The following is a 12102-nucleotide window of genomic DNA, read 5'->3' as shown; positions in this document are numbered from 1 at the left end:
CACCTCCGGAAAAGGGAGCCACGCGGCTGTGCTGGCAGGACCGCAGTGCCACCTCTCTGGAGAAAGCCCTCACGCCCGCGCTCGCATGCACGTGCACATCCGCCGGCAGGGAGAGTGAGAGCCAGAGCTTTTCAGCGCAGGGCACCTTAAAGCGATGGCATCTGCCCTGAACAGCAAAATCCACCCGCCAGGAACCTGCACGAGCTCTAAAGCCGACGCCCGCGCTGGCTCTGGCTGGAGAATGGACTGTGATCCCGAGATGCACGTGAAAATGTGCAAGAAAATTGCTCAGCTCACCAAGGTAAGGCGGGGCGCTGCGGGAGGACCAGCTGTGTGCCAGGGGCACCCAGAGTAGGGGTGTGAGTGCGGACGCACCCCAGGGGAGACCCGCACTGAATCTCGACAAACTTTGTCTCCTCTTGGAGACCAAGGGAAGCTGTCCTATATCTGGGTGAAGTGACCTTCTGGAGATAGCATTTGGAAGCAGCAGGCAGAATCCTTGCCAAGGAAACTCCTGCAGCCTGCTTGCTGAGCAGGTAGGCTGTGCTTTCCCAAGGTTAGAGTGTGTGTGTGTGTGTGTGTGTGTGTGTGTGTGTGTGTGTGTGTGTGTGTTCGTGTGTGTGTTCATGCTGCCTCCAGTCCTCTATGCTCTACAGCTGAGGAGATCACATGAGCCCTATTTAAACACGATTCATTCAACAAATATTTGAGTCATTTGTTGAGTGCTAGCAGCCTTGTGTGGCATCCTACTAAATCTGGAAGACAGCCCAGGGGACTTACTATCAAACTGACTGCAGGCATGTGTACAAGCATAAATGGGGAAAGGTAGGATTCAGTGTATAACTGTGGGAATAGAAAAGACCTTGGGAGGTCAGCCAGGCCATCTCCCTACTTCCTCTCAGGGTCCTGGTTGAATATATCCAGGCTGTGTGTCTGAGATGTTACCAATGCAGTTAGTTGATCCCTTGCAATTTCCCAATTAGAAACAATTCCTCACAGATTCCCTCCACATTTCTGGAAATGAAAAACATCCTTCTCTGGCTTTTCCTATAGAGTTTGAGTGGGTTAAATTTGTTGTTTACTTGGGATTTTCCTTTTGGCCTCAAACTCCTAACACAATGTCTCCCAGTAGAAGAGCAACTCCAAGTTTTGTCCAGAGTACAGTGAAGGGCATGTTCTGCTTTCTTTCCTAAACATCTTCCTCTCACTTCCCATACCTGCTCTTTTGCAGGATGGATAGGCATCCTTACCACACTGCTTTGCCAGAAGGAGTACAACACAGGCTTGAAACAGAACACCAGTAGCTGTCTTCTCCTGCCCTGCCATTAAACTTCTTCATATTCTTTTCCAATGAGCCTGTCTCCAAATAGTCGCTCCTTGGAAGCCTTGGCTTGTACCGCTATGTGTAATCCATACTTACCTGGTAGCATCAATAATAATACTTAAGTTTATTAAATAAATTTTTAAGTACCTGGAAAGGCAATTAGAGTATAAGGCACCTTCCCTGTCTTCAAAATGTTAAAATGTTTTTGAAAGGGAGCAAGATTTGAAATAGCAAGGGAAATTTAAAACATATAACAATTGCTACATGTGATAGTTCAAATTATGAGTTCTATGAAAGTAGAAGTGTCGAGTATGCCACTGTTTGCAGAAACCAGGAAAATTTATGAAAGAAATTATCCTTGAAGTGTGACAGTCATGATTTCTATCCCACTAGGAGTGTATTTAAAAATATTTGCTCTTTAAAATATTTCTATTATATTTACATACATGTACATGTGTATCTGTATATATACTCCATTGGGTGGGTGCCCATGGAAGTTAGAAGAACATCTGGGCTCCCAAGGATCTGGAGTTACAGGTGACTGTGAGCTACCCAATGTGGTTGCTGGGAATCAAACACAGATCCTCTGGAAAAACAGCAAGTGCTTTTAACCACTGAGTCATCTGTCCAGTCCCATATACTGAACATTCATGCCACAAACCTAAGCACTTCCCACCCTGGCTAATAGAGTCATTTTGGAAAGTGTCTCCATAAGATTTCCCTGTAGGCAAGTCTGTAATCAATTTTTAATTACAGTTGGAGGGCCCAGCTGATTGTGGGTGGTGCCATTCCTGGGCAGATGGTCATGGGTACTATAAGAAAGCAGTCTGGACAAACCAGTAAACATTCCTCCATGGCCTCTGCTTTAGTTTCTGCCTCCAAGTTCTTCCCCTGACTTCTTTGGATGATGGACTACCAACTGTTAAGGTGAAATAAACCCTTTCTTCTTCAAGTTGCTCATGTGATAGTGTTTTATCACAGCAATAAAACCCCTAAGATACAGCCCTTTCCTCTGTAGTATGTCAAACACACAAACAGATCATTTCACTATGATTTGGTAATGATTCTATTCAGTAATTTATGGAATACCTATTATTTGCTAAGTCATGAAGACCCAGCAGTATAGAAAGCAGACACTATCCCTGGTACATAATTAACAATATTTCTTAGAGTATATTCTCCATTACAATCTCTTGATTCTTGCTGTGTAGTGCCTCTCATTACCGCTTTTCATGCTAATTGTTTAAAGTAAAATTTTTGTTTCAAAAAAACCATTCTTCTTCTGTCTACTATTTTTACTGTGTGTATTTTCCACAACTACACATTTAACATCTCTATGGGTTTTTCTTCAATAGGTGAATTTAATCCAGGTGATTATTGATATTCTTCACCATAAATTGTAGTTTTCCTTTACCACTTTTCTCTTTGCTTCCTTAGTCTCTATCCCCATGTTCTGTAAGCTTGGTGAAATGATTTATATTCTACTACTGGTCTGAGTTCTTGGGGCTTTATTAACTTAGTCTCAGAATTGTCTTTAATATTTCAACATAGTTACTTAACTATGATGTTTTCTACTAAAGTTGCCTAAGTGGATTTTCCAACAAAAAAAAAACCTTTCTTCACCTGTTAGTGAAATTCAACATATTTTTTTAGTCCATGATCCATAAGCCAAGTCTACTTGGAGAAAGTCCATTTCTTAGGCACCTTTGAAGTTAGTTCCTATTCACACCCCTTCACTAAGCAACCTTTCATTTTTTCCTGTCCTTTTCCAAAAGATTTACTTACATAATTATTCATTTACATATGTGTTGGAGTAAGTATATACACACGTTTTGTGTGCAAATGTTGGTGGCCAGAAGAAAATGTCAGGTGTCCTTCTTTATCACTTCCTGCCTATTCTGATGAGGCAAGGTCTTTTCCTGAACCAAGAGGCTATAGTTTTCACACGTAGGCTAGCATCCAGCAAATCTCAGTTATCCGTTTATCTCTACCCATTTCAGAGTTTGTGTTACAGCTCGTTGTATGGGTGCTGGAATTTGAATTCTGGTTCTCAGGTTGTTCAACAATCACTCTTAGCTACTGAGCCATCTTTCCAGCCCAAATTTCCAGGTTTGTCTCTTCTGGGCATTTCATATAAATGAAATCATACAGTATTTAATCCTTTATTTCTGACTTTTCCTTTGAGGACCATAATGTTCTATCTTATCATGTATTCATACCTTTTTATTGTTTATGTATGTATCTCTTGTATAGTTATCTCATGATTTATTTATCCTTTTCGCCAACTGATAATTTTAGAGTTCAATTTTGTGGTTATCATAAGCTGTATGGCTATGAACATTGTATATTCTTATGCAAGCCATTATGTGCCTTTGGATACAAACTTAAGAGTAAAATTGCTCATGTCTACACAAATTTCTGTTTAGCTTTCTAGGAAACTAGAAAGTTTCCCAAAGTTACTGTACAATTTCTACATTTTCCAGTTCACTTTTTCAGCAAAGTTTCCTGCTCCACACCCCTATTCCAAATTCTGAAATGACAGTAAAGTACAACTCCAGGCTTCACTTTATACTTACCTTTTATTCTTAATGCTTATTTTTAAATATTTAATTGATGCATAAAATCTGTATGTATTTGTGAGACACAGTTTGATGGTTCAAGGATGCAATATGTAATGGCTGTCTCAGGATAACTGGTGTCTCCATCACCCTGTTTCTTTGTGGTGAGATTATGCAAACTCTGTTCTAGCTCATTTCAAAGACGCGATTATTGTCCACCATGGCTTCCCTGTGGTTCTCTGGAACATTAGAAGGCAGTCTACCTACCCCAACTTTACCTTTATATTTAGTAACCAGCCCTCTCCTTCCTCCTTATTCCTCTTAGCCTCTGGTAACTACTGTTATACTTTCCACCTTCATGAAATCAGTTATTTTAGCTGCTGCATTTAAGAACATGCAGTATTCATCTTTCTGTGCCTAACTTACTTCAGTTACAGTAATGCCTCCCAGCTCCATTCCTGATGCAGCAAATGACAGGATCTTATTCTGTTTTATGAATGGATAGTACACTGTTGTGTATAGATAACACACTTTCATCCATCAGTGGGCATCTAGGTGTATTTCATGTCTTGGCTTCTTTTGTGAATACACATTCATCCTTCTGTTTTCCTCGTTTCCTTTCTTGAAATGGCTTTGTCTGTAAAAATTGGATCACATTCATCTTTTAAGTTCCCCTTCCTCTAAAAAAAAGCCTTAGAAAACCTTTTGATTTTAAATGTGCTTATTATATGGTAATTCATTTTTCTTATCCATCTGTTTCTCTAGCAGTTGACATAGTAACTGGTGCAAAATAGAACCTTATTAAGTTTGTTAAATTCTATTAAAAGCTCCTCCACATATAGGGCTGGGGAGATGGCTCAGCAGTTAAGAACACTGTTCTTCAGAGGACCCTTGGTTAATTTCCAGACCCACATGGCAGCTCACAGCTATCTATAACACCAGTTCCAGGGAATCTTACATCTTCTTCTGGCCTCTGAGAGTACTCCTCACATGTGGTACACATATTTATGTACAGGGAAAACAGCCACGTTTATTTAGAAGAAGTTCTTCCCGTGCATTTGGTTATGATTTCTTTCATTATGCTGATTCTTCATACATACATACATACATACATACATACATACATACATACATACACAAACCTTTATCCTAAAACAATAAAATCCTTAATTTTATGTATGGTAGCATAATGGTTGTATTCTACTAAGTAAATAATCAAGTGATTCAAAATCCAAAATGCACATGAAAACCACTTGGAAAGCTTCTAACAACATAGCCATTTGTTGGGTATTATAGCACATATCTATAATCCCAGTTACTTGAGAGGCCAGGGTGAGGCAAAGGCATTGCAAGTTCAAAGCTTGCCGCTGCTACATAATGAGTTACCTAGGCAACTTAGTTATCCTTGTCTCAAATTTTAATTTTTAAAAGTCTGAGGGTGTAAGTCGATGGTAATGTGCTTGCCTAACATATGCAAAGGCCCTAGATCAATCCCCAGAAACACACTCGCGCGTGCGCGCGCGCACACACACACACACACACACACACACACACACACACACACACACACACACACACGCACACTGGTAGTTATAAACTTCACAGCTAAATGAAGTGGTGACCCTAAACTGGATCCTACCCTGGTGATTTTTCATGAGTCTTCCTAGCATAAGAGATATTACAATCCAGTGTCAGCCAGATCTTAGGCCTGGCAGCCGTTTGACTTCCCATCCTCAACCTAATGCACTGTAGAGGGTGAACACAGCCAGTAAACTGAGGAGTGAACTGTTACCCGAGTAAACTGGAGAAAAGCAGTTTCTTCTGGCCTTGGAAGCCAGGAAGTACCATAAGGCAAAAGGAGTGATGCCTTTTGCCAAAGGCATTGTCTGTCACAGGCTGCTACTTGAGCTATGTTTTCTTGGTGTAAAGGAGTTACAAGTTTTATTACAGCCTCCAACTTGATTCCATCTACTTCTCTGAAAATATTCTTGTGCTTGTAGAAGCTTGTTTGGGAACAGATGTTTAAGCAGTTGTACAGATCTGTTTTAACAAGCCCACTCTGTTTGAATCTTATAATTTGATGTGCAGCCCATGATGTAAACACATCCGTCCTTCACTATCCTTTGCATCATACCATAAAAAGGTTCTTGAATCTAAGATGTTTCAATTTGGCATTGCTATGCTAGTCCTCTCTCTCCTTCCCTATCTCCAATCCACAACCTTCCTTCAGCCTTTTCTCCACACAGCAGCAGCCAGAGTGATCTCAAAGCCTCCTGCATTGCAGGTAGAAATACAAAATGATGTGGCCTCTTTGGAAAATGGTCTCAACAGTTCCCTAAATAACTAAAGATAATGTTATAAGATCCAGCAATTTCATTCCTAAGTACCCAAGAGAAATTAAAACACTTGTCTCCATAAAAATTTTTACATGAATGTTCATAGAAACATTACTTATATTTCTAAAACAATAGAAACAAACCAAATGTCTGTCAACCAAGGAGTAGGTGGATGAAATATACTATATATATTGGCAGCTATAAATGCTAAAGAATGTAGTTAAAATGTGGTATGGAGAGTGACTAAGGGTTTCTTTTCTTCTTTTTTTTAAGAGTCTCACTATGTATCCCCAACTGGTCTATAACCCACTGTGTAGACCTGGTTGGTATCAAACTCACAGAGATTACCTGCCTCTGCTTCCTGAGTGCTGTGATTAAAGGTGTGAGACACCTCATTCAGCCTAAGGATTTCATTTGAGCACAAAGCATGTTCTGAAGTTGAATGGTGATAGTTGTGTAACTCAATATACTGAATACTGCTTTGCTATATAAGGATAAGGTGCCTGGTATAAAAATTATATCTTCATGAAACTATTAAAAACAGAAACAAAAATGGAGTTATGTCTGTTCCCTTTTTAATGTAGTTCTGAATCAATTCCTTATGACTTTATCCCATAAAGAAAATCAGTCTACTTCTCTTCTTTGTGTCTACTCCCACACCCTAGTCCAAGTTGTCACCTCACCTCCTGTTATGGCATTCTCTATGATCATTCTCATCCTTCATATTGTGGCAACAACAATTTTTAAATGTAAACCAAGGCATGTAACTGTAAATTTTTAAACCAAATAATGGTTTGTTTTGAAGTGAAATCCCAGATTTACTTAGAAAAAAATTTGTTCATCTATAATAAATTATTTTCTATAATCACTAAAGGTGGCTCTTTCCCACCCCTAATGTTATCTCCTATACTTCAACAGTCTCCTTCAGGCCCCTACTATAAGATCTACTGTGTGTTTGAATGTGAAATGTTGTCCAGAGGTTCCCTCATGTGTCTAAACAAATTGCTCCCCAACTTGAGGTATTGTTTGGAAAGGTTATGGATCCCTTAGGAAGTGGAGCCCTGTTGGAGCAAGTGGGTCACTAGGAGCAGGTCTTAAGTTTTTATAGCTAAGCCCTACTTTCAGTTTACTCTCTGCTTCCTGAGTGTGGTTGAAATGTGATCAGACAGCTTCCTGCTTCCACCTCCATGCCTTCCCTGCCTGCTGCCATGTTTCCTTCAGCATAATTGCCTGGATACCTCTGGAGATGTAATCCATAATAGGCTTTTTCTCCTTTAAGTTGCCTTTGTCACAGTATTTTATCACAGCCACTTAATACTAAGATACACACCATAAAATATCTGTATTATTTTAGCAATCATGGTGCCTTTCATATGAAGACTGAGAGTATAGCACACACATGGATCGGGCTGAGTTCTTACTGCTTCTAAACCATCTGCACCCACTTGCTAATCTTCTTATACTTTTTAGTAACACCTACATTGACACTGTATTGGTTTACTTGTTTGTTTGGTGTGTGTATCAGTGTTGTTTGATATAAGCTTGTTTTTTTTAGGTCTATCAGAAACCTACAACAAGAACTTCCTTTTACATAAATATATAATTGATTTAATCTGTAATTAATTTGCATAATTATACTAATAAATGAAACTGGTATAAACAGGCAGCCTTGTACCCACCAAAAAGATGAAGGTTATCCAGTTTTTCTAAATGGGGATTGAACAAGGACTTGTGAAAGATAATCTATTGCTTGTGTATGGAAATAAATTGTCACATTAGCAGTTTACTAAGGGACAGCTGGGAAAGCCTGAATAATCTGAATGATCACAAAGTTTCCTTGAAATAGTTCCTGCCAGCATTTTTGGTTGATTCCAGTTTCTCCTCACTATAGTCAATAATACGAAGGCCTCTTGTTTGACTCTCTACCTCTGCATACTTGCCAGAGTCTTTATGGAGATCAACTCCTTTAGTAGAGCAATCTTTGCTACGGTAGGTCAGTGTGAAGATCAGGAATATTAGAAGGAAACAGCCCAGAAAGAGAAGAGAAATGTTTAATGATGTTTCAAACAACCCAGTGGAAAACATGTCCTGGGAGCCTGAGTTGTTCACTATAAACCTCACCTTTTCAAAAGATGTTTATTGCAACTCTCTCTTCTCATAATCTTAACACGAGAACAGATCTATGAGAGAATACTCTATAGTTACAGAGACAATAGAATCAAATGTTGTTGTTGATTTGTTTTGATTTTTAAGAAAGGATCTATCTATGCATCCCTCAATGTCCTAGAACTCACTATATCAGACTCTCCTCCAATTCACAGAGATCTATCTACTTGCCTCTGCCTCCTGAGTGCTGGGATTAAAGGTGTTCACCAAGCCCAACTGACATCATTACATTCAAACTACTATGGCAAAATCACAACCCAGGCTTTGGTTCACTAGAACCTTTTGGAAGCTACTTAGTATATTGTGAACTTCAAGGAAAGAGAATATACCTGGAAACAAATGAAACAAATGCTTTTCCCATATTTCAGAGACTCATTAAAAGCACACATACCAGCAATTACTTGAGAGGCAAGTCATTGGTTGATCTTGGTCTCTCTTGAAAGCCTTTTTCTTAGCTGTAGAACCTTCAAAGCAAGAAGCAGAAAGACCCACTTATCATCTTTGGCATCATTGTGAATAGTGTTTTTCCAAGACTTCTGAAGCATAAATCATGTTTTTTTAAGTTTTTCCTGAAACTATATTCTCTTGCCTGCTGAATTCCAAAAGAGCACTGTGTAGCTTTGCTCCTTGACCTCTAGACTCCTGCTTTGTTGAAATGCAAGCCCATAAAATCATTCAGTGTTCCTTCTTGCTGTGTTCTTGGTGGGTATTGTTTTCTCTTGATACTAACGACAGAAGACTAAAATAATCACACACACACACACACACACACACACACACACACTTACACATGGTGTCCATGTCAAATTCCTATGAGTGATGCATGATTGGAAAAAAAGAGTACTTCCATTTGTAATGAGGCAATGAGATGAGACCAACTTGTACTACTTGTCTGGACCCTAAATTCCATAATGTGTATCCTTATAATAGAAAGACAGAGAGTAATTTAAGGCAGAATGGGAGAAGGTACAAAGGAAGGGGAGGGAATATGAAGACTGAGGCAGAATTGTGGTGATGCACCACACATGAAAGAATTCCTGGAGCCTCCAGAAAGTGGAAGAAGTAAAGAGTGAATTGTCCCTGTGAAGCTCAGGAGGGAGCAAATTCTGCAGTCATGTGGACTTCTGGTCCCTAAAATTTGGGTAGAATAAAGTTGTTATTTTAAAATAGCAAGTGTGGCATGGTTTGATACGGCAGCAGAGAACAAACAGCCTTCTCCATCTCCCTACCATCACCAAAGACGTCTTCCTTCCCACAACACTGCTGAAGTTCTCTGGGAATCATCAGAATCAGCCATGGTTGGAGAACTCATATTTTTGGGGGGGGGGGGGTTTCAAGACAGGGTTTCTCTGTATTGTCTTGGAGCCTGTCCTGGAACTTGCTCTGTAGCCCAGGCTGGTCTCAAACTCACAGAGATCTTCCTGCTTCTGCCTCCCAAGTGCTGGGATTAAAGGCGCGCACCACCAACGCCTGGCTGAGAACTCATATTTTAAGTATGCTCTTACACAACACTGTAGACTACAGATTGATCGTTCTTTGAGATGATCAGCATTTTGGTTGTTGTTTTAATGGTTATTTGCTGTGGTTTGCATTTGACCTTTTTCCTCTTTAAATTGCCAATAGCTTCTAACACACTGCTGGGAAGTCACTCATCATTGTGAACTGATGAGTTTGAATTTCGAGATGAGGAAGTTTTTTTAAAATACAGCTTTAGCACCACCATTGATGCCAGGGCCCAGGGAAATACCAGTAAGATCCAGATTAAAGAAGGGACATGTAAGCAAAATCCCAACCTAAATGGGATGCTAAGTCACTCCTGGATGCCAGCTCACTGAAAATACCAAGAGACGCACAGATGGCAGAGTTCATCCACCATGGGTAGTGTGGGTAGTGAGTGTGCTGCAGTGCTTCAGTGAGATCTTCTCCTTTAGAGGTACACCTTAGAAGTGCCTTGTGGAATAATAAATAGGTGGTAATAAATATGCTGTTCTGTGAAAAGGGTATCTCCAGCTAACAACAGGCTTTTGTTTTACTGTGTAAAGGTGCAGATTTGGGTCCAGAGTTAAGTAGCTCCCGGAAGTTAAAAGATTTAACTCAAACCATTCTTTCCATCTTTCTCTGCTTGTTCTCTTCAAGCTTTGAAATGGGTATTGACCAAACCAGCTTGAAGGATGTTAGCTTCTTAGTTTATGTCTCTTGGTCTAGTTTTATATTTTGCAGATGAAGTGATGGGTTTATGGCAGAAACATTTGTAGATAATGACACATAGATAGGTACTAGGGACTGAGGAGGTGAGGGCATCGTTTATCGAGATAAGAGTTTGGTTAAAGTCAAGGGAAGGAAAATGAACCTGTTTCAGGCTCTGTTCATTTTCCTGCCAGGGCAGTCTGTCCTTGAAAAGCATGCCCCTCAAGCATCTGCTATTCCTTGTGCTTGCAAACTCATTAATGGCATGTTCCCAGAGACCCAGAAATAGCAAATTCCATTAAAAGGCTTATCATTAAATACAATGCAGCTCTTTATGTAGGGGAAGGGTGGCCCTTGAATAAGAGTCCATTAGGGCTCTGGGCTGGAAAAATTAGGTCAGCTTTCTTTTAAGGGAGAAATTAATACAGCAGGCAAGAGCTAGCAATGCTGCCAACATTCGTCTTGGAAAGCTTTGCCTCTTTGTACTGCCAAAGTGCATTCACCCAGACTTGCTATTCCTGTCCTCAGCCACTGGGAGAAGGCCCATTTGTTCTGTGGAAGGCTATCAAATTATCTGATAACAACCTACATAAATATGAGAGGGAAAATTACAACCAAGTATAGGGTGTGTGTGTGTGTGTGTGTGCTCTTAAATGTAATCTAAGCTAGGTCATAGAAACCAAAATTAGTCAATAGCTGATCTGTCTCTCCTTTGGAGGGTCCTATTGTTAGTCTTATTGCCAAATCCAGGGATACTGTCACTAGGAAAGACCAGTGAGGAGAGATTATTTTCAATGTAGAGTAGCAGGGTTTAAAAGGACAACCCAGTGTCCAGTTTCCTCATTGACACTTAGACAGGACAGAGAATGAGGAGACCTTGGCAACAGTCAGGAGGAAAACATACCAAACAGAATGAGAGGTGGGAAGCAAATTTAGAAATGCCATCAATATAGAATCTCAAAAGTGTAAAAAACACATGAATGAGTCAGACCCATGCCCATAGTGGGAGAGCTGTCCAGCTATGTAGACCGGAATAGTGGCTTCTGTAAGATCAAATGGACAAAAGTCAAAGGAAATGACAGAAGTAGGCAGACTCCAAATTTAGAATGGAGACATGATGACCCAACTCCACCCTTAGTAAAAGCACAGATAATTAAGGAGTGTGTAGACTGGACAGTTATACTTGTTTCAATAATCAAGTATCTACTTCCTCTTACTCCCCCTCACCAGTCCAGAGGTCCTCCCTTCATCCCATTGATGATAGACTTAATTTGTTCTCTGGAACATTAGAGAGTGTAAACATATCCAGAGACCTTAAATGAGTTTGTGAAGCTTAACCACTGCCAGGAGAAAAGTATGCTGTGAGTGGCCACTGTGCTACTACCCGGCCCTATTCTAAGCCAGCACATATAGCACAAATAATAAAAACCCAGAGAGAGATATTGGGGTTAAAGCTGAAGACCAGAGAAGCAAAGCAATCACCACTAGAGAGTTTTCACCTCTACCAATGCTCAGACCAAAGGGGCGGTCA

At 40.1% G+C, this 12102-nt stretch overlaps 1 protein-coding gene across 1 annotated transcript in view; it reads left to right on the top strand.

Moving 5' to 3' along the window:
* Fam184b (family with sequence similarity 184 member B) overlaps positions 1 to 12102 on the top strand; it is a 102368-nt gene continuing 90266 nt past the window's right edge. Inside the window, exon 1 of the mRNA XM_040747055.1 lies at positions 1 to 301. Coding sequence (XP_040602989.1) covers positions 155 to 301 — 147 coding nt within the window. The 5' untranslated portion in view covers positions 1 to 154. The remainder of the gene's footprint in view (positions 302 to 12102) is intronic.

The sequence above is a fragment of the Mesocricetus auratus genome, unplaced genomic scaffold (genome assembly GCF_017639785.1).
Source record: "Mesocricetus auratus isolate SY011 unplaced genomic scaffold, BCM_Maur_2.0 Super-Scaffold_100006, whole genome shotgun sequence".
NCBI classification, from domain to species: Eukaryota; Metazoa; Chordata; class Mammalia; order Rodentia; family Cricetidae; genus Mesocricetus; species Mesocricetus auratus.
The sequence above is the reverse complement of the archived record's forward strand: the minus strand, read 5'-3'. Positions and strand labels throughout refer to the sequence as shown.